General features: G+C 49.5%; 1 protein-coding gene across 1 annotated transcript; it reads right to left on the bottom strand.

The window, feature by feature from the left end:
• Position 1: 1 nt before the first annotated feature.
• STIP1 (stress induced phosphoprotein 1) lies at positions 2-17,601 on the bottom strand. Its single transcript, XM_010348228.3, has 14 exons — positions 17,495-17,601; positions 11,327-11,536; positions 10,247-10,388; positions 9,945-10,086; positions 8,791-8,959; positions 6,905-7,031; positions 6,707-6,809; positions 6,325-6,445; positions 5,202-5,298; positions 4,946-5,070; positions 1,634-1,670; positions 1,311-1,414; positions 913-1,085; positions 2-490 (listed from the first exon to the last, which is right to left on the bottom strand). The coding sequence occupies exons 1-14, from the start codon at positions 17,501-17,503 to the stop codon at positions 418-420; spliced, it is 1,632 nt and encodes a 543-aa protein (XP_010346530.1). The 5' UTR covers positions 17,504-17,601; the 3' UTR covers positions 2-417.
• Between the last annotated feature and the right edge of the window lie 5,909 nt (positions 17,602-23,510).

The raw sequence follows: 23,510 nt of genomic DNA, 5'->3' as shown, positions 1-23,510 counted from the left end.
GCAACATATAACCACGCCCAACTGGCTTGTTTTATTGGAGAAGGGGACGTGGAATAAACATGAGACAGCTGGGACCTGAGGCTGGGAAGAAGCCCCTTCCCTCCCCATACATGCCCACTGCCCCAAATAAAAAATAACCAACTATGGGAGAGCAGCCGAGACAGCGACTAGGGGCAGGGGAAGGAGACACGGAACTCGAGGGCAGCGGTGAAGAGACCATGCGTGTGCTGGGAAGACCCAGAGGCAGCGGCGGCACGAACAGTGCCAATACAAGTCTCTGCGTCTTCCCGGGGTTATGTATAAATATAGAGATGAGGCCTTCTTTCCCCCTGCTCTCCCTTCCGCTCCGTGCTGCTCGCCGCGGTCCCAGCTCCTCTTTCCACATGAGGGCAAAGGGAAGGGGGGATGAACAAGTCATCACCGAATTGCAATCAGACCCACATCCATCAGCTTCTGGATCTTCTGTGCTATTACAGGATTCTTTAAGTGTCTACGGAGGAAGAGGCAGTTTTATGAAATGAGACAACCTTGCTCTCAGAGCAAGTTCCAATTCAACCCCTGTTCATAGAAGGCCCCAGCAGGGAGGAGTCCTGGCGAGGCCAGGCGCGCAGACCGCAGAGGCCTGCTCCACCTTGCAGAACTTGCCAGTCTGACTCCAAGCCCACACCACAGCTTCCAGCCAAGACCTTTCTCCGAGCTCAATGGGCCTTTCCAAATGATTGCTTAAGCTATCGCAACTAACAAACAAAGCCCTTCCAGCTCACCACCCGCTGCCAATCTCCGTAGGTTTGGGAGGAATGATACAATTCCTCTTCCTCACAGACCGAGCACAACCCTCCCAGCTGTGCGCACTCCCATCTGCCTGCTTTTGTTCCCTGTGTCCAGCAAGGCTGCCTCTCTGACTCTACGTACTCGCTGAGTGCCTGGGGGTCCTTCTGCATCTGTTCCAGGATAAGGCGCATGGCTGGGTCACTCATGATCTGCTGCACCTCGGGGTCGGCCATGGCTCGTCGCTTCACATCTTCGGGGCTATCGTGCCGGTTGTACTGCGCCATCATACAGCGCTGGTAGCCGTCTGCCGCCTCCTGCAGTCCAGAGGAAACAAAAGGGGAAGAGTGTGACCACCACCCACCCGGCTCACTGCTTCAGCAGGCTCAAGAGAACAGGTAACTGACAAGGGGCTAGAGAGCAAGTAAGAGAGAACCCCAGAGAAATGGAGGCGACAGGGAAGATATCAGGGACTGAACACGGAAAAGACCCAGCAGAGGAGGAGGCAGGAGACCAACCCTGGAGGCCAGAAGCAGCCCCACCTTACAGCTGGAGTCCAGGTCGAGCGCCTTCTGGTACACATCCATGGCTTTGGTGTAGTCCTTCATCGCTTCCAGGGCAGCGGCTTTCCGAGTATAACCCTTGACTACAAACAGGAGAGGTGGCACATTATTCACAAGTAGTGTCCAAGGCTGCTCCCTGTGCCTCTTCACCTGCACACCAACACCGTTCACGCCTGCTGATGCTGGGTCCTAAATGCTACAGGTCCCAAGGACACACAGGTAGACAAAGGACTTGCCCTTTCCTTTTCTCATCTTTTGGCTAGAAACAGGGGACAGGGGACAGGCAGCAAAAAGGTACTTACTGAAGGTCGGCTCCAGCTGGATACATTCCTCACAGTCCTAGGAAGAAGCGGCAGAAAGAAATTAGGCTCATTTCCTTGCACGAGCTCACTACAGGCAGCTCGAGCATGTGGACTTCCAACTCTTAAAGCCTGACCCAGCACCAGAGGTGACACATCAGGAAAGACAACTCCAGATGATGGAACATCCCACACGAGACAAATGGCCTAGACTCTGCAAGAGGCTGATGTTAGGGAAATACACGCAAGGGGGGAACAATTCCAGTTTGAGAAACTGACGGGTACATGACAACTAGATGAAACGTATGGGTACTGGTTCTGAAAGCTTTTGAATCCAAAAGCACTGCTGGTTAAAAAACAAAAAAGGCTGGGCACGATGAAAACAAAACAGGCTGGGCACGATGGCTCACACCTGTAATCCCAGCACTTTGGGAGGCTGAGGTCCGGAGTTTGACACCAGCCTGACCAACATGGAAAAATCCGTCTCTACAAAAAAAAAAAAAAAATGTATGCGTGTATATATATATATATATATATATATGTATGTGTGTATATACGTGTGTGTGTGTGTGTGTGTGTATATATATATATATATATATATATATATATATATGTATTTTTTATTTTAAAAATAAAGATGGGGTTTCACCATGTTGGCCAACTCCTGACCTCAGGTGATCCACCCACCTCAGCCTCCCAAAGTGCTGGGATTACAGGCGTGAACCACCGTGCCTGGCCTAAAAATATTTTTTTAAAAATTAGCTGTCCATGGTGGCACGTGCCTGTAATCCTAGCTATTTAGGAGGTGGAGGCAGGAGAACTGCTTGAATCCAGGAGGTAGAGGTTTCAGTGAGTTCAGATGCTGCCATTGTACTCCAGCCTGGGCAACAAGAATGAAATCCCGTCTAAAAGAAACAAATAAAAACAAAAACAAAAAAGAAACACAACAAGGCCAGGCACGGTGATTCACACCTGTAATTCCAGCACTTTGGGAGGCTAAGGCAGGTGGATCACCTGAGGTCAGGAGTTCCGACACCAGCCTAGCCAACATGATGAAACCCCATCTCTACTCAAAAAAATTTTTTTTGCTGGGCTACTGGCTGCACCTACGATAATCCCAGCTACTTGAGAGGCTGAGGCAGGAGAATCCCTTGAACCCAGGAGGCGGAGGTTGAAGTGAGCCCAAATCATGCCATTGCATTCCAGCCTGGGTGACCACAAACTAATTCCATTTCAAAAAAATAAAATTATGTGTGCATGAGACTTCGATGTCTCATTCTAAGTGCCAAATGTATAAAATTCTTTCGCAAACGGCTGAAAATAACAGGTCAATATTTAATTGTCAAACAAAAGTGGAAGTTACACCAGGAATTCACTATGTATTCTTTTTGAAACATCTTCCAAGGAAAAAATTATGAAGAAAAGAACATGATGCAGCACACTGAGCATGCCTGGGCCTAATTCCAACCCTTCCACCAAGAAGTCAGCAGAGCAGCAGAAATCCCATTCATTCTTCTTCCAGCTTTCATGACTGGGAAAGTACTGCCCACCTCCCAGGTGACTGACAACCTGCTAGTCTTTGCATCACAAACTGATACGTTTTTGACATGACTCAGACAATTCTACTAGTGGAGAAATGCTGTCTCTAGGCCAAGACACAGACCCAGAAGACAGTGGCACAAAATATAAAACCAACACAAATCCAGGTATGGCTGCTTCTAGACAGATCACACTTTGTCACCTTCCCACAGTACGATCCAGGTTTGTTAGCTAGAGAACAGTCCAAAAAACTCTGACAGAGGCAGGGTGGCTGATATTCAAGAGAATGATGGGAACTCCACGGTGTTAGGCTTAATCATATCTGACCAAACTTCATGTGGCTGAGAATAGCAGACCTACCTACCTGAGCAAAACAAAAAAGCAAGGAAGGATAGTGCGGCTGCTGAAAAAAACAACAGGGTAGTTCCCCAAAAATTACACACAGGCTGGGCTCGGTGGTGCATGCCTGTAATCCCAGGACTTTTGAGTCCAAGGCAGGAGGATCTCTCGAGCCCAGGAGTTTGATACCAGTCTGGGAAAACACGCTGAAACCCTGCCTATAAAAAATACAAAAATTAGCTGGGTACGATGTGCATGCCTGTAATCCCAGCTACTCAGGAGGCTGAGGTGGGAGGATAGCTTAAGGAAGGGAAGCGGACGTCAACAGTGAGCTGAGATTATGCCACTGCACTCCAGCCAGTCTGGGCAATAGAGCCAGATCTTGTCTCAAAAAACAAACAAACAAACAAACAAAAAACAACCCCACGTTCTGGGCACAGTTGCTCACACCTGTAATCCCAGCACTCTGGGAGGCTGAAGCGGGCAGATCACCTGAGGTCAGGAATCAGTACCAGCCTGGCCAACATGGTGAAACCCCGTCTCTACTACAAACACAAAAATTAGCCAGGGGTGGTGGCACATGCCTGTAACCCCAGCTGCTCAGGAGGCTGAGGCAGGAGAATCGCTTGAACCTGGGAGGCAGAGGTTGCAGTAAACTGAGATTGCGCTACTGCACACCAGTCTGGGCAACAGAGCGAGACTCCATCTCAAAAAGTTTAAAAAAAAAAAAAAAAAAAAAAAAAGGAAGCAAAAACAGGCTGGGTGCAGTGGCTCATGCCTGTAATCCCAGCACTTTGGGAGGCTGAGACAGGTGAATCACAAGGTCAGGAGTTGGAGACTGGCCTGGCCAACATAATGAAACACCATCTCTACTAAAAATACAAAAAATTAGCCAGATGTGGTGGCACACACGTATAATCCCAGCTACTCAGGAGGCTGAAGCAGGAGAATTGCTTGAACCCAGGGGGCAGAGGTTGCAGTGAGCCAAGATTACGCCATTGCACTCCAGCTCCAGCAATGATGTGAGACTCTGTCTCAAAAAAAACCAAAAAAACAAAAAAGGCAAAAACAAAGAAAAAATGTGAGGAAGGATACGAGGGTGAAACGACCCATGTACTGCCAACCACTAATAACTCCATGGGCCAGGACCATTTAAATACACATCCCATATTTTACACACACACACACGTGCGCGCGCATATACCCGCCCATAATTCTGGGCAATATAGCAAGACCCCACCTCTATAAAAAAATTAAAAATGTAGCTGGGTGTGGTGGCATGTGCTGTGGTCCTAGCTCCTCAGGAGGCTGAGGTGGGACAGAGCGAGAGACTACCTCAAACATCATCAACCCAAAGTTGATGAAAACACAAAGAGAAAACCCTCTCCTCATCGGCAGGTTTACAGTACTGGCTGCTCCCACACAACTGGGTCTCACCTTGAGTGCCAGCTGGAACTCCAGAAGTTTGGTATAACAGGCAGCTCGATTACTGTATAATTTGGCATCTTTTGGGTTCCGTTTGATGGCTTCTGTATAATGCTTCATGGCCTGGGGATAGTCCCCTGCAGAAGAATAAACAAAGACAATCTTTTAAAAAGCCCCCAAGTGTGCCAGGCCCTATCTACCCCACAGTCAGGCGCAGGAAGCACCCAGCACTGCTCTCACGCCCCCAGCCCCGAGCTGCAGGCAGTACCTTTCTGAAAACACTCGTTGCCTTTGTTCTTCTCCTCCAAAGCCAGGTCAGGGTTTATGTAGGCCAGCCGCTCTTGCTCTTTCAGGATTTTCTCTGCCTACAAAAAATAACTCTTGAAATAGTAACTTAATGCTCATAAACATCTAAATATTGGACTTAAAAACCAAATTAGAATTTTAACTTTCAGAGTACTGCTGACAAGATTTTAAAAGAAATGTACAGTCTTTATTATTAAGCTATACTACGAAAGAGAACGAATGACGTCGACACGACACTTGGTACAAAAATAAGGCCTCTATGAAAAGGATGCATGCCTTGCCAACCCCATTCATTTTCTCACCAATCCTTTTGTGAATAAACTCACCCCCTACATAATTTAAGACAACTGGCCTAATTCACACCATTTTTCTTGTATAAAATAGTAAAAATGTTCTTACAAGAACACTAATACTATTAATGCACAGGCCCTCAATAGTAACACATTTAGGGCTGAACTCTTGGCCAATACGGAAAGCTGCAAAAAACAGCCAGATCATCTCCTACACGTTGTCACTGTTAAATGACAGAGAAAGAAGCACAGAAGTTGACCAAAGCCACGACCTAAAAAAGTCAGGTTCAGCCAAGCACAGTGGCTCATGCCTATAATCCCAGTGCTTTGGGAGGCCGAGGAGGGCGGATCACTTGAGCTCAGGAGTTCGAGACCAGCCTGGGCAACACAGTGAGACTCTTTCTCTACAAATAATAATGGGCACAGTGGCTCACGCCTGCAATCCCAGCTCTTTGGGAGTCCGAGGTGGGTGGGTCACAGGGTCAGAGACCAGCCTGGTCAATATGGTAAAACCCCATCTCTACTAAAAATACAAAGAAAATCAGCTGGGCATGGTGGTGCACGCCTGCAATCCCAGCTACTCAGGAGGCTGAGGCAGCAGAATGGCTTGAACCCAGGAGGTGGAGGTTGCAGTGAGCCGAGATCGTGCCACTGCACTCCAACACGGGCAAGAAGAGCAAGACCCCGTCTCAAAAAAAAAAAAAAAAAAAGGTTAAGTTCATTATTAAATAAATAAAACAGTAAGAAATAACGGCTCAATTATTAGGAAAACACCCCTATTCTTTTCCTACCCACCTGCTGGCATTTCTTGAGCACATCTGGGGTTCGGTGCTCTGCCAGAGACTTGTTATAGAAATGGATGGCATCCTTGTACTTTTCTTCTTTGAAGTAGGAGTTGCCAATTCGAGCATAAGCTCTAATAAAGAAAACAGGGAAAAGCATTGCTTAGGACAAAGAGATAAGGTCAGCTCCTGCAGAGAAAACACACCTGCAACTAGAAAGGCCCGTATCACTGCCTTTCAACACCTTCTGTCTTGGCTCAGGTGACCTTCTTGCCAGCCCTTTCCTAACATAGCAGATTCTATAGCCAGGTGCCCTCCTCCCCATGCAGGGAAACTGAAGTCTTGGACAGCAAACCCTCCACACTACTCAAGGTATTCTGGAAGGTCGAGCATACTTGGCAATCTGTCGATAGTCTTCTCGGTTTTCTCTCCCCACTTCAATGGCCTTCTCACAAAGTTCCCGACACTTATCGTAGTTGCCCTTTTCAAAGTATACCGCTGTCAGGCAGGATGGTTAAAAAGGAACAGTCAGTTCTTGCTCCTTCCCTCAGAGACACCCAACAACTCTCTTGCCCCTTGTTTCTAGGCCTCACCTGCTTGGTTGGTAATGTAAGTCATGTTGGTGGGGTCCAACTCCTTGGCTTTGTCGTAATGCTTCAAGGCTGTGTCAAAGTCTTTCTTCTTGTAGGCATCATTCCCCAGCTCTTTTTCTTTCAGTGCCTACATGAGGTTTAGAAGAAGTGAGTGCTGAGCAAATCTAACTCAGGTGATAAAGACGGCAAGAATCTATGATCTGTCACAAGTTCTGAAATACAACTGATATATATAGAATTCTAGCAAGTTCTCCTGAAGACCTCTTCATCAGTTATAGACAATAGCCATTTATTCGCCATTAGAATGAAAACTTCATCTTTGCTTGCTCTGAAACTTCTCCTTTCCCACCTACTATCCTGGATCTTTGTCAGGAAGCAGAGGGCTTCTTTAGGAGGGAAGAAATCCCTTTGACTTGAAGCAACTGGTGAGGATAGTACAGTTTTGGACCAGGCTTTATTCTGAGAGGCTGCAGCAGATCTGGTTATGGTTGTATGGCTGCCTCAGGGTCTTAGCTGTCACGGAACCATAGCAGAGGGGGTGGTGAGAGGATGGGGAGACGGGGGGGGGGGGGTGAATGGCACAAGTCCTCAGCAGAACTCACTACCGCCCACACTGGAGGGCCTTTTTCCAGCTGAGACACCCTGAACAACCAACACTCACCCATTTCAAGGTGCTAAATTTAGCAACAATCTGCTGTTCCAGTTTACAAGGAGGAAAATGAAATTGTTGAGGCACATGCCTCCTGCTCCAAGAGTGCTGCTTAGCAGACACTCCCAACTACACACCACGTCCAGCCAGGAAGCAAAAGCTGAGAGACTGATGTGGACAACGCTCTTCTGGATCATGACAAGGACCTGAATTGCTCACAACTTTCCAGTCCTGCTCTGACCAACATTCACACACTGGCAGCAACACAGCCGCTGTGTTGCTCAGTCTTTGCTATATGTTACTCCTAGGAAATCTCTTGCGAAGCTGATCTTTTTTTTTTTTTTTTTTTTTTGAGACAGAGTCTCATTCTTTTGCCCAGGCTGGAGGGCAGTGACGCAATCTCTGCTCACTGCAACCTCCGCATCCCGGGTTCAAGCAATTCTTCTGCCTCAGCCTCCCAAGTAGCTGGAGTACAGGCACAGGCCACAACACTTAGGTAATGTATTTTTTTTTTTTTTTTTTTTTGAGACAGAGTTTCGCTCTTGTTACCCAGGCTGGAGTGCAATGGCGCGATCTCGGCTCACCGCAACCTCCGCCTCCTGGGTTCAGGCAATTCTCCTGCCTCAGCCTCCTGAGTAGCTGGGATTACAGGCAAGCGCCACCATGCCCAGCTACTTTTTTGTGTTTTTAGTAGAGACGGGGTTTCACCATGTTGACCAGGATGGTCTCGATCTCTCGACCTCGTGATCCACCCGCCTCGGCCTCCCAAAGTGCTGGGATTACAGGCTTGAGCCACCGTGCCCCAGCCTGTATTTTTAGTAGAGACAGGGTTTCCCCATGTTGGCCAGGCTGGTCTTGAACTCCAGACCTCAGGTGATCCACCCACCTCAGCCTCCTAAAGTGCTGAGATTATAGGTATGAGCCACTGTGCCCAGCCTGAAGCTGATCTTTTAACATGCTCACCATTCTAATGAGTAACAGCCATAAGCTTAGCATATACTAAAGCACTCAAAATAGTTACAGCTGGGCACATTGGCTCATGACTGTAATCCTAGCTGAAGGGCAGAAGAACTGTGTTTCCCAGGAGTTCAAGACCAACCTGGGAAACACAGTGAGACCTCTAAAAAAAAACTACTACTACTACTCATGGTCATTCAAAGTCAACTAATGTTCCCATTTAACATAAAGATTTCTAGTTGTTCGTAAAGTATGACAGCGAGGAGGGAAACAACGAGACCTGCTTCTTATTCTCTGGAAGATCTTCTTCCATTGGCTCTGGCTTGGTCTCCTTTTTGGGAGGGGGTGGCGGTGGAGGTGTTGCAACCTCTTCCTCCTCATCCATACTGCCCAGATCGACCCCAAGGAGGACACTGAGAGTGGTCATGATCCGGGGATCTTGTAGTTTCCTATTATTGATTTAAAAAAAGAAAGAAATATTGCAATTACTCTTCCCCACAATCAATCTTTAACTCCTACTTACGATCAAAGTCAGATCTAGATTTTGCACCACTCATGAGCTACAACTAGTGAACACTCAAACCTTCAAAACACCATCCATCTAAAATAACGTCAAAAAAATAAAAAATAAAATGAAGTCACAGATGGCTGGGCACAGTGGCTCACACCTGGAATCCCAGCACATTGGGAGCCCCAGGCAGGCGGATCACTTGAGGTCAGAAGTTTGAGATCAGCCTAGCCAACATGGTGAAACCCCGTCTCTACTAAAAATACAAAAATTAGCCAGGTATGGTGGTGTGTACCTGTAATCCCAGCTACTAGGGAGGCTGAGCAGGAGAATCGCTTGAACCCAGGTGGTGGAGACTGCAGTGAACCGAGATCACGCCACTGCACTCCAGCCTGGGTGACAGAGTGAGACTCCATCTCGAAAAAAAATAAAACAAAATGAAATAAAGTAACAGAGGTCAAAGAGGTCAAGTTTATTCCTCAAGGCTGGCAGATACAGAAGAATGAGTCGTTACAGGTATACTTCCCTAGCTGATCTCAGGGGCCAGAGGACTGAGATAGAGACGGATACCAGTTACAAGACTTAGACACAGCTTTACACATGAACTGCAACCCTGTTTCTGCACCCATATACCAACAGACAGTAGGGCCTAAATAGATGGAAAGGATGGAGTTGATGCCAGATCAGAGTTCTAGGAGACCAGGCAAGAGGTATATATGGACTATAAGGAACATTCTGGATTACTCTGATATGTGCTCCCTCGACCCTTTCTATAATTACAAATAATCACCCCCTACTGCTCTGCAGAGAATAAGCAAAGGCAGAACTCTGCCATTGAGACCAGGGAACCCTCTGCTGTGAAGTTATAGGAAGACAGCATAACATTCCCCCCATTGCCAGAACCTTAATGAGCGGCATCCACTTACGTGCCCAGATCGGAAGGCTTGTTTCGCAGCTGCTCTACCAGCTCCCGGTAGGTGGGATCACTGAGCAGTGTTCTTGTCCTGGGATCACTCTCCAACTTCTGATACAGATTGGGCATGTTGAAAGGGTTCATGAATTTTCTCTCTGTCCGAGTAAAGGAAAGCACATCACTATGAAATAAGTTCACTAGAATTACTGCATCCCACACCCTACCAGACTGGTATTTTGTGGGGGGCAGGGGGGGAGCCTCAAAATTAATTCCATTAAGAAAACAATACGAAAGAAAACGGTGTGTGGTGCCTACCTGCCAACCTGGCCTCCATATTCTGTAAACCCTCTTTCAGCTGAGGGTTATTTGCTTCGTGTTTTAAGCCCTCCTCGTAGGTTCGCTTGGCTTCTTCAAACCGGTTTAAGAACTCAAGAGCTGCTGCTTTTCGTGAATAGCCCTTAAACGAAAAAAGAAAGACACAAAATAAAGAACACCCAGAGGTAAATCCAGAAAACAAACTCAGAAAAGAACAATCCTACATTTTATGGAAAAAAAAAATTCACATGAAGGCCAAAGAGAAAAAAGGAGAGAGTAGGCTATGAAGCCAAGGTTGCTACTTTAAGAATCCATCCAAATAGCAGAGGCACATCTGCCCCAACCCTTCGCCTCATCAGCTGTAGTCAGTTTCTTTGGCAGCATTTTTTCCATTTAGGTATTTTTTTATTCTTGGTAGAGACAGGGACTCCTCATGTTGCCCAGGCTGGACCCAAACCCTTGGGCTCAAGTAATCAAGTAATGCCTCAACCTCCCAAAATGTTGGGATTACAGGCAGGAGCCACTGCACCTGTTTTTTTTTTTTTTTTTTTTTTTTTTTTTTGAGATAGGGTTTTGCTCTGTCACCCAGGCTGGAGGGCAGTGGCATGAACTCAGCTCACTGCAACCTCCGCCTCCCGGGCTCAGATGATCCGCCTGCCTTAGCCTCCTGAGTAGTTGGGACTACTGGTGCGTGCCACCATGCTTGGCTCAGTTTTTTTGCATTTTTAGTACAGACAGGGTTTCACCATGTTGGTCAGGCTGGTCTCAAACTCCTGGCCTCAAGTGATCTGCCCACCTTGGCCTCCCAAAGTGTTGGCAGGTTGGCAGGTAGGCACCATCACAGGTGTGTGACACTGCACCCAGCCCTGGCCTCTTCCTTCTTAGCACCAATAATAAAGCCTGTATCACAACTAATGGGTATCTTAGCTTTGATGAAAAATACCATTTCTGAGGAGGATACTCAAACAGGGAGGTGAACAGGTAACTATCAGTCCATCAAGACAGGTGAGCCTCAGGCCACCAAAGGGCATTTCTGTAAATGTCTGAAGGACCCCTCCACCTCTGCCGCCCATAGCTGACCTTGCCCCAGTCAGGCTTTAGGTCGACGGTCTTGCAGCCGTCCTCGTAAGCCTTCTGGTAGTCTCCTTTCTTGGCATAGGCGGCAGAACGGTTGCTGTAGAGCAAGTGGTTGTGGGGATCCAGCTTAATGGCTTCGGAGTAGCACTGTAAGGCATCATCAATGTTGCCTGCACTCAGGGCCTTGTTGCCCTTCTCTTTCAGCTCATTGACCTGAGGGAAAAAGAGCACACAGCTTCTCTATGATGTGCCCATTTCATCCCAAGCTTTTAAGAGAACACTCATTCTTTTATGTAGTTACCAACAAATAAACAGGTTACTTTATAGATCAGAAAGCAGGAAACAGGTTCATTTTTAATTTCCCACACCTCCCTTAGAGAGCCAACCAAGAAAAATAAGCAGAGGCAAAGAGCCCAGGCTGCGCGCCACGCTGGCCCCAATGACGAACTAGGGCTCTGCCATTCTTCCAGTCTCCACCTGGAGCTCAGGAAGCCACTCTAGGACGGACTCACACGCTCCCTTCACGGAAGAGTAAATTCATTTGCTGCAGATTTCCAAAGCATCCAAAAGACACACGGAGCACAGGCCTCGTCACCCTCCACAGGAAGAAGGTGGATGGAGTGGCACTGACAAGTGCCCCAAAGGCTGTGGGATGGCAGGGAAGCTTCTCTTTCTGAGGAGCGGCAAGATGCTTGCCTGTGGCGTGGTTACCATGTCCTCCCATCAGAGAAAAACTGATCTCCATGTCCTGGTGTGGCAACATGTCACCACATGATAGATAAATGTTCATTAACGGGTAAGAGTCAAGCTAGCCCCCAAATTGATTCCTGCCATGCTTAAATATTACTACATTACAAAGGGGATGGAGAATAAAGAAACACTATTGTGATTAAAACCTCTCCTCTCTCAAACATTTAGAATGCAAGAAATAGGGATACAGCAGGTTTTCTTTTGTTTTTTGAGATGGAGTCTCACTCTGTCACCAGGCTGGAGTGCAGTGTCTCACTGCAACCTCCACTTCCTGGGTTCAAGAAATTCTCCTACCTCAGGCTCCCGAGTAGATGGGACTACAGGCGCAGGCTACCATGCCCAGCTAATTTTTAAAATTTTAGTAGAGATGGGGTTTCACCATATTGGTCAAGCTGGTCTCGAACTCCTGACCACAGGTGATCCACTTGCCTCAGCTTCCCAAAGTGCTGGGATTATAGGCGCGAGCCACCACACCTGGTGAGATACAGCAGTTTTAAGAAGAGGCAGACCTTGGCCCTGTCACAACAGGGTCCTAACGGGCTTCTCCTTATTGAGCTGCCCCACAAAAGCCTACCTGAGGGCAGGGACCCCTCAAAAAGCTCCACTCATTCATTCATTTATTTTGAGAGGCAGTCTTGCTCTGTCCCCCAGGCTGGAGTACACTGGCATGATCTCAACTCACTGCAACCTCTGCCTTCTGGGTTCAAGCGATTCTCCTGCCCCAACCTCCTGAGTAGCTGGGAACACAGGCGCCCACCACCACACCCTGCTAACTTCTGTATTTTTAGTAGAGATGGGGTTTCACCATATTAGCCAGTCTGAAACTCCTAACCTCATGTTCTGCCCACCTCAGCCTCCCAAAATGCTGGGATTACAGGCATAAGCCAGAGACCCCGGCTGTATTTAAAACAGCATCTCACTCTGTAACCCAGCCTGGAGTGCAGCAGCATGATCACAGCTCACTGTAAGCTTGAGCTCCTGGGCTCAAACAATCCTCCTGACTCAGCCTTTTAAGTAGCTGGAACTACAGGTGTGTGTCACCAGGCCTGGCTAAAGTGTGTGAGAGTGTGTGTGTGTGTGTGTGTGTGTGTATGTGTGTTAAGAGATGGTGTCTCGGCCGGGCGCGGTGGCTCAAGCCTGTAATCCCAGCACTTTGGGAGGCCGAGGCGGGTGGATCACGAGGTCGAGACATCGAGACCAACCTGGTCAACATGGTGAAACCCCGTCTCTACTAAAAATACAAAAAATTAGCTGGGCATGGTGGTGCGTGCCTATAATCCCAGCTACTCAGGAGGCTGAGGCAGGAGAATTGCCTGAACCCAGGAGGCGGAGGTTGCGGTGAGCCGAGATCGCGCCATTGCACTCCAGCCTGGGTAACAAGAGCGAAACTCCGTCTCGAAAAAAAAAAAAAGAGAGATGGTGTCTCACCATATTGTCCAGACTTGTCTCAAACTCTTGGCCTAAAGCAACCTCCTGCCTCAGCCTCCCAAAGGTGAACCACCACACCAGGCCAAAGGATCCCTTTAAGAGGTAAACATTCTGTGAGATAGAGCTATGACACCAAAGTTACTAACTCATTGTATGTATTATCCACTCACGACCTGGTAAATTGATGCAAGAAATAATTTTGCTAAGAAATATGATTTTAGGCTGTAATCTTGGCACTTTGGGAGGCCGAAGTGGGTGGATCACCTGAGGTCAGGAGTTTGAGACCAGTCTGGGCAGCATGGTGAAACCCCATCTCTACTAAAAATATAAAAATTAGCCGGATGTGGTGGTGCACGCCTGTAGACCTAGCTACCTGCAAAGCTGACGCAGGAGAACTGCTTGAACCTGGGAGGTGGAGGGAGCTGTGAGCCAAGATCTCACCACTGCATTCTTGCCTGGGGGAAAAGAGTGAGACTCTGTCTCAAAACAAAACAAAAAAAGAAATGATTTTGGAACCCTGAAATAGAGAGATCAGAAACTGCCACCAATCAGCCAGACCTTAGAGAGGGAAGGACATAAGGAACCTGCCAAATTAAGCAAACACGGGATTAACAAATCCTAGAGCCCCAGACGGAGGCCAGAAGACAAGGAGTTAACAAAGCTCAAGTGGTGTCAAGAGGCAGCTGGTGACGTTCCTAACCATCCTTTAGAAAAGCATTCTTCAAACAGAGCACTGACCAGCAGTGGGTCAGGAAATCAATTTCGTAGGTCATGAGCAGCATTTTAAAAGACCAAGTGGGACAAAAAATACCAGCACACAATGCACATAACAGTAAATACTGTTTTGCTGAACATGTTACACAGCCGTATGCCTGTGCTGGGTTAAATGTAAGAAGTTTATCATTGTGGGATTTATTTGAAAGGCCCCTACTAAAAAAAAAAATACAAGCCTGAACACTCAAAATCTGTCCAATTTGAGTTTTTTTTTTTGTTTGTTTTGTTTTTTGAGACGGAGTTTCGCTCTTGTTACCCAGGCTGGAGTGCAATGGCGCGATCTTGGCTCACCGCAACCTCCGCCTCCCGGGTTCAGGCAATTCTCCTGCCTCAGCCTCCTGAGTAGCTGGGATTACAGGCACCCGCCACCATGCCCAGCTAATTTTTTGTATTTTTAGTAGAGACGGGGTTTCACCATGTTGACCAGGATGGTCTCGATCTCTTGACCTCGTGATCCACCCGCCTCGGCCTCCCAAAGTGCTGGGATTACAGGCTTGAGCCACCGTGCCCGGCAGTTTTTTTTTTTTTTTTTTTTTTAAGACAGAGTCTCACTCTGTCACCCAGGCTACAGTGCAGTGGCGCAATCTCAGCTCACTCTAACCTCCGCCTGCCAGGTTCAAGCAATTCTCCTGCCTCAGCCTCCAAAGTAGCTGAGACTACAGCTACAGGTGTGTACCACCATGCCAGGCTAATTCTTTTTTTTTTTTTTTTTTTTTTTGCATTTTTAGTAGAGATGGGGTTTCACCATGTTGGCCAGCTTGATCTCGAACTACTGGGCTCGAGATCTGCTTACCTCAGCCTCCCAAAGTGCTGGGATTACAGGTGTGAGCCATTGGGCCGGCCCAATTTGAGTATTTTCTAAACTGAAATACAAACTTGACAGTTGAAAATGAAAACAAAAGGTAGAAAAGTTGTGTGTTTATTTTCAGGAATGGTTTCAAGACGGTGGGCCCAAACACACCTGCAGTTAAATGGCAGGTCATCTGTACAGAAACCACATCAGTTTGCAGTCCTGAGTTCAGCAAAATATTCGTTGACTATCTACCTGTACATACACTTCTATAATGGGTGGAGTGATTTAAAAACAAACAAACATTTTAAGTCCAAGCAAGGTGGCTCACATCTGTAATCCTAGTGCTAACGCTGTGAGAGGCCAAGGCTGGAGGATTCCCTGAGCCCAGAAATTCAAGAGCAGTCTGGGAAACATAGCAAAACCCCCACCTCTACAAAAAATTTAGAAATTAGACAGTTGTGGTGGTGGTGCGCCCAGCTACTCAGGAGGCTGAGGCAGGAGGATCACTTGAGGCCAAGAATTTAAGGCTGCAGTGAGCTATATGATCCTGCCAGTACACTTCAACCTGGGCCACAGAACCACACCCTGTCTCTAAAAAATAAACTAAAATTTGGTAACATTATAAAGAGATCCTTTCTTTTTTCTTTTTGAGACTGAGTCTCACTCTGTTGCCAGGCTGGAGTGCAGTGGCACGATCTTGGCTCACTGCAACCTCCGACTCCCTGGTTCAAGGGATTCTCCTGCCTCAGCCTCTCGAGTAGCTGGGATTACAGGCATGTGCCACCACGCCCAGCTAATTTTTTTTTGGTATTTTTAGTAGAGACAGGGTTTCACCCTGGCCAGGATGGTCTTGATCTCCCGACCTGGTGATCCACCTGCCTCAGCCTCCCAAAGTGCTGAGATTGCAAGCGTGAGACACCGACCCTGGCCTTTTTTTCTTTTTTTGATGAAGTCTGGCTCACTCAGGCTGGAGGGCAGTGGCTCACTGTAACCTCCACCTCCGGGGTTCAGGTGATTCTCCTGCCTCCCCAGTAGCTGGAATTACAGGCACGCTACACCATGCCCCACTAATTTTTTCTATTTTTAGTAGAGATGGGGTTTCACCATGTTGGCCAGGCTGGTCTCGAACTCCTGACCTCAGCTGATCTGTTGGGCTCAGCCTCCCAAGGTGCTGGGATTACAGGCGTGATCCACTGCTCCCAGCTGAGATACTTTCTTAAAAGAGGAATGTCTTAGTCCAGAAATCTTTTCCTCTCCTATAGTACAGCCCGTTTAACCCTAGATACAACTTTACTATTACATGGGCAACAAAAAGTTTTATTAACTTCATTTCTAGTCTTTAACACAGCAAGGAAGCTCGAGTTTTGCCCAAAGAACCGACTGCTACAGGAGACCACAAGGCTCAGCTCTGTCTCACACCAAAAAAAGTGAGCTGTTTTGTCCTTTTTCTTCCGATGAATCATTACAGCCCAATGACAGCTTCCAATGGAACACACCTCTAGACGAGGCCTTTCACAACCACAAGCTACTGAGGACATAACCCAGTCACTAAAAGCAAGCAGTAGCCGCTTCAAACTCGGGCCCCCAAATGCTCAATGGAGGCCCGTAACTTCCAGCTGCTGATCTCTGTAGTGTAAATTATCTACGACCACGAATTCCTCCCCGCGTGGTCAAAAACCCACCTTTCGGAAGTGTCAGTCCTCGGTCACTCGACAATCCCACACAAGCATACAAGAGGAGGAGGAGCCGCAATACGTTTGTAAAACACTGGCAGAGATGGAATTCGTTCCAAGGACTTTTGGGGCACCCTCCCCTTCCCCGCATCAGGCAGTCAGCCTGCGGCTCCTCAGACACCCGCTCAACACTCTCCCACCCCGACCTGCTCAGATGCAGAAGAGCAGGATTTGCCCCCACTGGGTCCCAAGCTGCTACGACCCTCGGCGACTCCCAGTGTAGTCCCGGGTCCGCTCCCTGGATCCGTCCACGTTCCTCGTGGCCAGTCCGAGCGGTTTCTCCGCCGGCAGTCTCAGATCTCCCGAAGGGCGACCTCGCGGGTGCGGACCCCGGCCCCTCGCCCACCTCCACGCCGCCCCGTGCGGACCACCCCCTTCCCCGCTCGGCTTCCAGCCGCCACAGGGCCCAGCGGCGGCCCCTTCTTCCCGCCGCCGGCCGGACTCACGAGCTGTGCTCTCCTTCGGGTCCTCCTCGCCCAACCAAGAGGTGATGGGCTATTCCCGCGGCCAGGCCTCGCTATAGACCCCGCTCCCGCCCGCCGGCAGCGGCCCTCACACCCTCGCCTCCCCGCCGCCGCTCTGTCCGGCCCCAACAACCCTCTCCGGTCGCCTCGATCCGTCACCCGCCCCGCCCCCCTACCGCGGCCTGGTCTCCACCGGTCCCCGAGCCTTAGCCCGCCCCTCCCCCTTCACCTGCTCCATAGCGCAGCGCAGCCCGGAACCCGGTTGAATCGAATCCGTCCGCTCCGCGTTACCAACCGCACGCGCCGCCTTCTGGAACCTACTAGAAGCTGCCGGGACCCCGGCTCCCGCCCCTTCCTCGCCTGCTCACTGGTCGAGTTCTTCCAGAGGCCTCTCTGTGCTGCTTTATTACTGGCTTAAGGTTCAGCCCATCATCTCTGCTTCCCTTTCATTGGACAGCGGGGAGTAATTCCCTCAACCCTACCTCCCCCACACCTCAGGATTGGTCGCACCTCTATAAACCCCACCCATCTCAGGCTCCACGAATGGAGGGAGGAGCAGACTTCTGCGGCGCGGATTGGTTTTTTGCTTTGCCAATCGTGGCCGCGCTGGCCGCGCCCATTGGTCCTGTTCGTTCTGGAAATTTCCACCCCTCCCATTGGGCTGCAGGACTCCATGTAGGAACCGCCTTTAAAATGAGAGAAATTTCAATTGGGTTACAGGGTTGCCAGCCCTTTGCGCTGATTGGCTTAAATTGCCGTCCTTCAAAAGGCCGTGTTTCGCCCTGCCCGTAGAGTATGGCGGTCCTGGCCGCAGGCCGGCTCTGCTGTGGCTCCGGCGGCCTTTTTCTCTCGCTCCCGAGGGCCGCGAGTCCCAGGCGGTCCCCGGGATCGCCAGCGGCACAGGATCTCAGCCCTTCGCCCGCGTATCGGGATGGGGGTCCCTGCCGGTGGGCGCTGCCTGGCCCTGGACCGCCAGCTGCCCGTGCTGTCCAGCGCTCTGGCCTCGGGCCCGGCCCTCCTGCATCCTGGCTGTTAGGTTCTGAATGCTCTAGAAATGCCGCGAGGGCGCCGGGGGTTTGGGTTGGACAGGCCGGGGATCTCACCGCTGCGGGCCTGGCTGTCCCTCTGGGCGTCCTATGTGGAACTGCATATCCTCTCTGAGCGGGTCGTTTCTTCCTGTAGGGCCGACGGGAATTCATGCGGTGTTTAGCACGCGGGAAGCACTTAACGAAAGGGAGCTGCTCCCCCCCCCCCCCGCAGTGAGTCCGATGTAAAGGGGTGAAGGATACGAAAACCTGGATCAGGGAGTTCACCGCCTATCGGCGGGTGAGTTATGGCCTGGTAGGGCCTTAAATCCCAGCCGCAGAAGTCAGAGGCGGGCAAGCACCTCAAAGTGTGGAAGAGAGACACCTGCGGAGTGAAAATGCTGCTGTTGCTTCTCGGGTCAGCTGTGGTTCCTAGAACAAAAGAGCCGGGTCTGGTGATGATCTTGGGTCCTGCAGTGTCCTGGTCCTTCCCCCTCTCTGCGTAATGCCATCTTCCCAGGGTTTAAAGTGTGTCCTCTCTGCCAGTAGCTTGTCTCCACAGCCTCATCTTTCATCCCACCTGTCCCATCCATTTTGGACAGTGCTGCCAAGTTGCAGCAAGATCCACAAACCTGGTAATCCCTTGCTTGAAAGCCTTGGAGGCGTTAGAATGGAATTCAGGGCCTGTATAATCGAACCGTCTGCCCCTTGTTCCCTCCTTTTTCAGTCCCATCCGGTGCCCACCTCCTTCCTTCCTCCCTCGATTACAGCTCACTGCAGCCTCGACCTTGTGAGCTCAAGCCATCCTCCCACCTCAGCCTCCCAAGTGGCTGGGGTTACAGGCAGGCACCACCACGACCGGCTAATTTTTGTATTTTTTGTATAGATAGATTTCGCTATGTTGTCCAGGCTGGTCTTAAACTTTTGCTCTGTCACCCAGGCTGGAGTGCATCGGTGCGATATCGGCTCACTCTAACCTCCCGACTTCCTGCTTCAAGCAATTATCCTGCTTCTGCCTCCCAGGTAGCTGGGATTACAGGCGTGCACCACCATGCCTGCTTAATTTTGTATTTGTAGTAGAGATGGGGTTTCACCATGTTGGCCAGGCTGGACTCAGACTCCTGACCTCGCTGCCCACTTCGGCCTCCCAAAGTGCTAGGATTACAGACGTGAGCCACCTTGCCCAGCGGTGTTGCATTTTCAATAGTGGGGCATGGTGAGAAAAGACTTGAAGATAGCAAGGAAATGAGATCCATGGACATGTAGGGGAGAACCTTATCGGCCCATGGAACAACCAGTGCAAAGGCCCTGGGGTGGGAGCTGCCCTGGAGTGGCCAGGATGGCAGGAGGTACAGCTGCCGAGAAGCAGCAGGGGCCAGATCCTGCAGGGTTCGAGGCCATTGCCACTTCCAAACTTCTGGCAGGTTTTGAGCAGAGAAGTGACATGATCTTAGTTTTCTCAGGATCCCTCTGGCTGCTGTGTGGAGGAGGAGGGGAGGGTGAGAGCAGGGATACCTCTTAGGAGGCTGTTGCAGTTATCCCAGGGAGCTGGGATGGTGGCGTGGGCCAGGGTGGGAGCAGAAGAGGAGACAGGAGTTGGATTCTGGATGCATTTTGGAGGGAGCATGAAGGGAAGTGGGGTCGGGGGTTCCCCCCAGTCCTTGGCCTCCTCTCTTATTCATCAGCATCCTTTCTGTCAAGGACATCTTTCATTTCTTGGCACTGTCTCCAGGCCACCATGCTGCTGCCGCCCACCTGACCAGCAGTGGCCTTTCTAGGCGTTCATCTTCCCCCCAGCAGCCTTTCTGAGTGGCCAGGTCCCATTTCCCACACAGCCTTCTTAGAATCCTGCAATGTGTGTCGCACTGCTGTGGGTGCAAGGCTCTAGCAGTGACCAGGGCAGCCCCAGATGAAGCTTTCCTACTGAAACACATGGTACCAAAATTGTCAGCTGTGTGACTTCAAGCAACTTGTACAACCTCTCTGTGTTTCCATTGCCTCCATCTTAAAATGGGGATTGAAAAGTGTTGACGTCATAGTAGTTGTGAGGATTAAATGATTTAATATTTGTGAAGCAGCTAGAACCTGTCAAGAACAGTGCCTGGGGATCGCCTGAGGTCAGGAGTTTGAGACCAGCCTGACCAACATGGAGAAACCCCGTCTCTGCTAAAAATACAAAAATTAGGTGTGGTGGTGGACGCCTGTAGTCCCAGCTACTGAGGGACTGAGGCAGGAGAATCTCTTGTACCCAAAGGCAGAGGTTGCAGTGAGCCAAGATCACACCACTGCATTCCAGCCTAGGGGACAGAGAAAGACTCCATCTCCCCTCCCCTGCCCCCACCCCCCACAAAAAAAAGAAGAACAGTACCTGGCTGTGGAATAAGCACTATGTGGATTTGTTAAAATCATTGCACAAATTATAATTCTCAAGAGTGAGTGCTACAGAGAAGACAAAAGACAAGGCACAGAAATGACGGGAGGCAGCGAAGGAAGGCACTCCCAGAAGTGAGGTCGCCAGAGATGGGACGAGGAGAAGCCTAGGGGCACAGGGTGCCACACAGGGCAACAGAAAAGGCAAAGATCCTAAGGCCAGGGCAAATTCAGAATTTTCTCTCTCTCTCTCTTTTTTTTTTTTTTTTTTTTTTTTTTGGCTGGGGGACAGAGTCTCTCTGTTGCCCAGGCTGGAGTACAGTGATGCTATCTTGGCTCACTGCAGCCTCTGCCTCCTGGGTTCAAGGAATTCTTCTGCCTCAGCCTCCCAAGTAGCTGGGATTACATGCGCCCACCACTATGCCCAGCTAATTTTTTTTGTATTTTTTTTTTTTTTGAGACGGAGTTTCGCTCTTGTTACCCAGGCTGGAGTGCAATGGCGCGATCTCGGCTCACCGCAACCTCTGCCTCCTGGGTTCAGGCAATTCTCCCGCCTCAGCCTCCTGAGTAGCTGGGATTACAGGCACACGCCACCATGCCCAGCTAATTTTTTGTATTTTTAGTAGAGATGGGGTTTCACCATGTTGACCAGGATGGTCTCGATCTCTTGACCTCGTGATCCACCCGCCTCGGCCTCCCAAAGTGCTGGGATTACAGGCTTGAGCCACCACGCCCGGCTTTTTTTTTGTATTTTTAATAGAGACAAGGTTTCAGAATGTTGGCTAGGCTGGTCTCAAAACTCCTGACTTCTAGTGATCCACCTGCCTTGGCATCCCAAAGTGCTGGGATTACACAGGGGTGAGCCACCGCGCCTGGCCCTGGCCCAGAATTTTCAAGAAACCTAAGGAAGGCTTTTCTGTGCCCTAAGTGTCCTCATCTGTAAGGTGGGGATGAGGTGAAGGTGGGGAGAATGAAGTGCCCTTGACTTCCCAAGGTTAGTATGCAGATTGAGCAATACAATCCTCCCGGGTTGGACTTGAGTCTTGTCAGACCTGAAGCTTATGAACATTTGAGAGCTTGCTTTGAGAAAAGAAACACACCAAAAATTAGGTGTGGAGCTTTTTAGAAGGAGCACGAATGGGGTCCGCGATGTTTAAGATGCTTTAATGTTACAGTAAAGCCACCTCTGAACACCCAGAAGTGCTAGCTCTTATAACTTCCACCAACTCAGTCTTCTCCAAGCCTCTTGGTGGACTCGGAGGTCAGGGAGGCAGCCACTCTGGCCGGCCAGGGCCCTCATCCTGGGTCCCTGGAACACAGGAGCACCGGCCACAGCTGCGTCCTGGCCTGGGCATCATGTGACGTACCAGAGTGATTCATGCTGCTATTTCAGTGCTGCTGCAGTCAAGGGTAGGCAGAGACATGGCGAGGCTGTATCTGGAGTCAATGTGAAGGCCGGAGTTCTTGCAGCAGTGGCACTGAAGGGACAGTGAGGGTGACTAAGTCGCAGCAGAGCAAATTCCCAACTTTAAAATTCTCTATGTGACAAACTTACAGAGCTGGATCTCAGCATAGGTGGGAGTAGGGGTTGGGGAGGAATTGCAGCTCAGAATTTGGGATCTGAAATCCTGGAATTTTTGTTTGAAACTCCTAAGAAATTTCTTAATTTCCTATGTAACTGAGTAATCATAACTTGTAGCTCTTCTGTTGAGATAGAATTGGCATTCTCATTAATGGGGAAAATAAAGTACTATAGTGTTCTGTCCAATTCCGAGGACTTGTATAGAGCCAGGCACTGTGCCAGATGCTTCAAGGAATAAAATGATAATTATTATCTAATAATTATTAATCAGAGAACCCTGGAGACCAGTCCTGGGCCTTGCTATCCACACCTCCCTCCATGGGAGATCCAGCCAGTCTCGTGGCTGTAACTGCCATCTCAGATGACTCCCATAATTTTATCCTCAGCACAGATCTGAACCCCCAGTCCCAGACTTATCTATCCAGCTGCCATCTTGACATCTTCATTTGGATGACTGACGGACTTCCCAGGGTGCTCAAATCGGAGCTCCCAGTATCCCTCCCAACCCCGCCCACCCTTGGCTTCCTCTTGCCAAGAGCATCATTATTCTTCCAGCACCTCAGGCTGAAAACTGTGGAAGCATTTATTATTTTTTTTTAAATGAAGTCTTAGTCTGTTGCCAGGCTGGAGTGCAGTGGCACAATCTCGGCTCACTGCAACCTCTGCCTCCTGGGTTCAAGTGATTCTCCTGCCTCAGTCTCCCATGTAGCTGGGACTGCTGGCGCGCACCACCACGCCCAGCTAATTTTTGTATTTTTAGTAGAGATGGGGTTTCACCATGCTGGCCAGGCTGGTCTCAATCTTCTGACGTTGTGATCCACCCGCCTTGGCCTCCCGAAGTGCTGGATTACAGTCGTGAGCCACTGCACCTGCCTGGCCTTTTTTTTTTTTTTTTTTTTTTTTTGAAACAGAGTTTCACTCTGTTGCCAGGCACCAGGCTGGAGTACAATGGCACGATATTGGCTCACTGCAAACTCCGCCTCCTGGGTTCAAGCAATCCTCCTGCCTCGGCCTCCCGAGTAGTTGGGACGACAGGCGCGTGCCACCACACCCAACTAATTTTTTGTATTTTTAGTAGAGATGGGGTTTCACCATGTTGGCCAGGATGGTCTCGATCTCTTGACCTTGTGATCCGCTTGCTTCGGCCTCCCAAAGTGCTGGGATTACAGGCATGAGCCACCGTGCCTGGCCTTTTTTTTTTTTTTTTTTTTTTTTAAGACAGAGTCTCACTCTGTTGCCCAGGCTGGAGTGCAGTGGCGTAATCTCGG

The sequence above is a fragment of the Saimiri boliviensis genome, chromosome 6 (assembly GCF_048565385.1).
Source record: "Saimiri boliviensis isolate mSaiBol1 chromosome 6, mSaiBol1.pri, whole genome shotgun sequence".
In the NCBI taxonomy this organism is placed as follows: Eukaryota; Metazoa; Chordata; class Mammalia; order Primates; family Cebidae; genus Saimiri; species Saimiri boliviensis.
This window is presented reverse-complemented; position numbering and strand designations above follow the sequence as displayed.

Coding starts and splice junctions, on each gene's coding strand:
- STIP1 (XM_010348228.3), bottom strand. Junction 7,032..8,790: donor TTCCAGAGAATAAGAAGCAG/GTCTCGTTGTTT, acceptor AACCTCATGTAG/GCACTGAAAGAAAAAGAGCT. Junction 6,810..6,904: donor TTACATTACCAACCAAGCAG/GTGAGGCCTAGA, acceptor CCTGCCTGACAG/CGGTATACTTTGAAAAGGGC.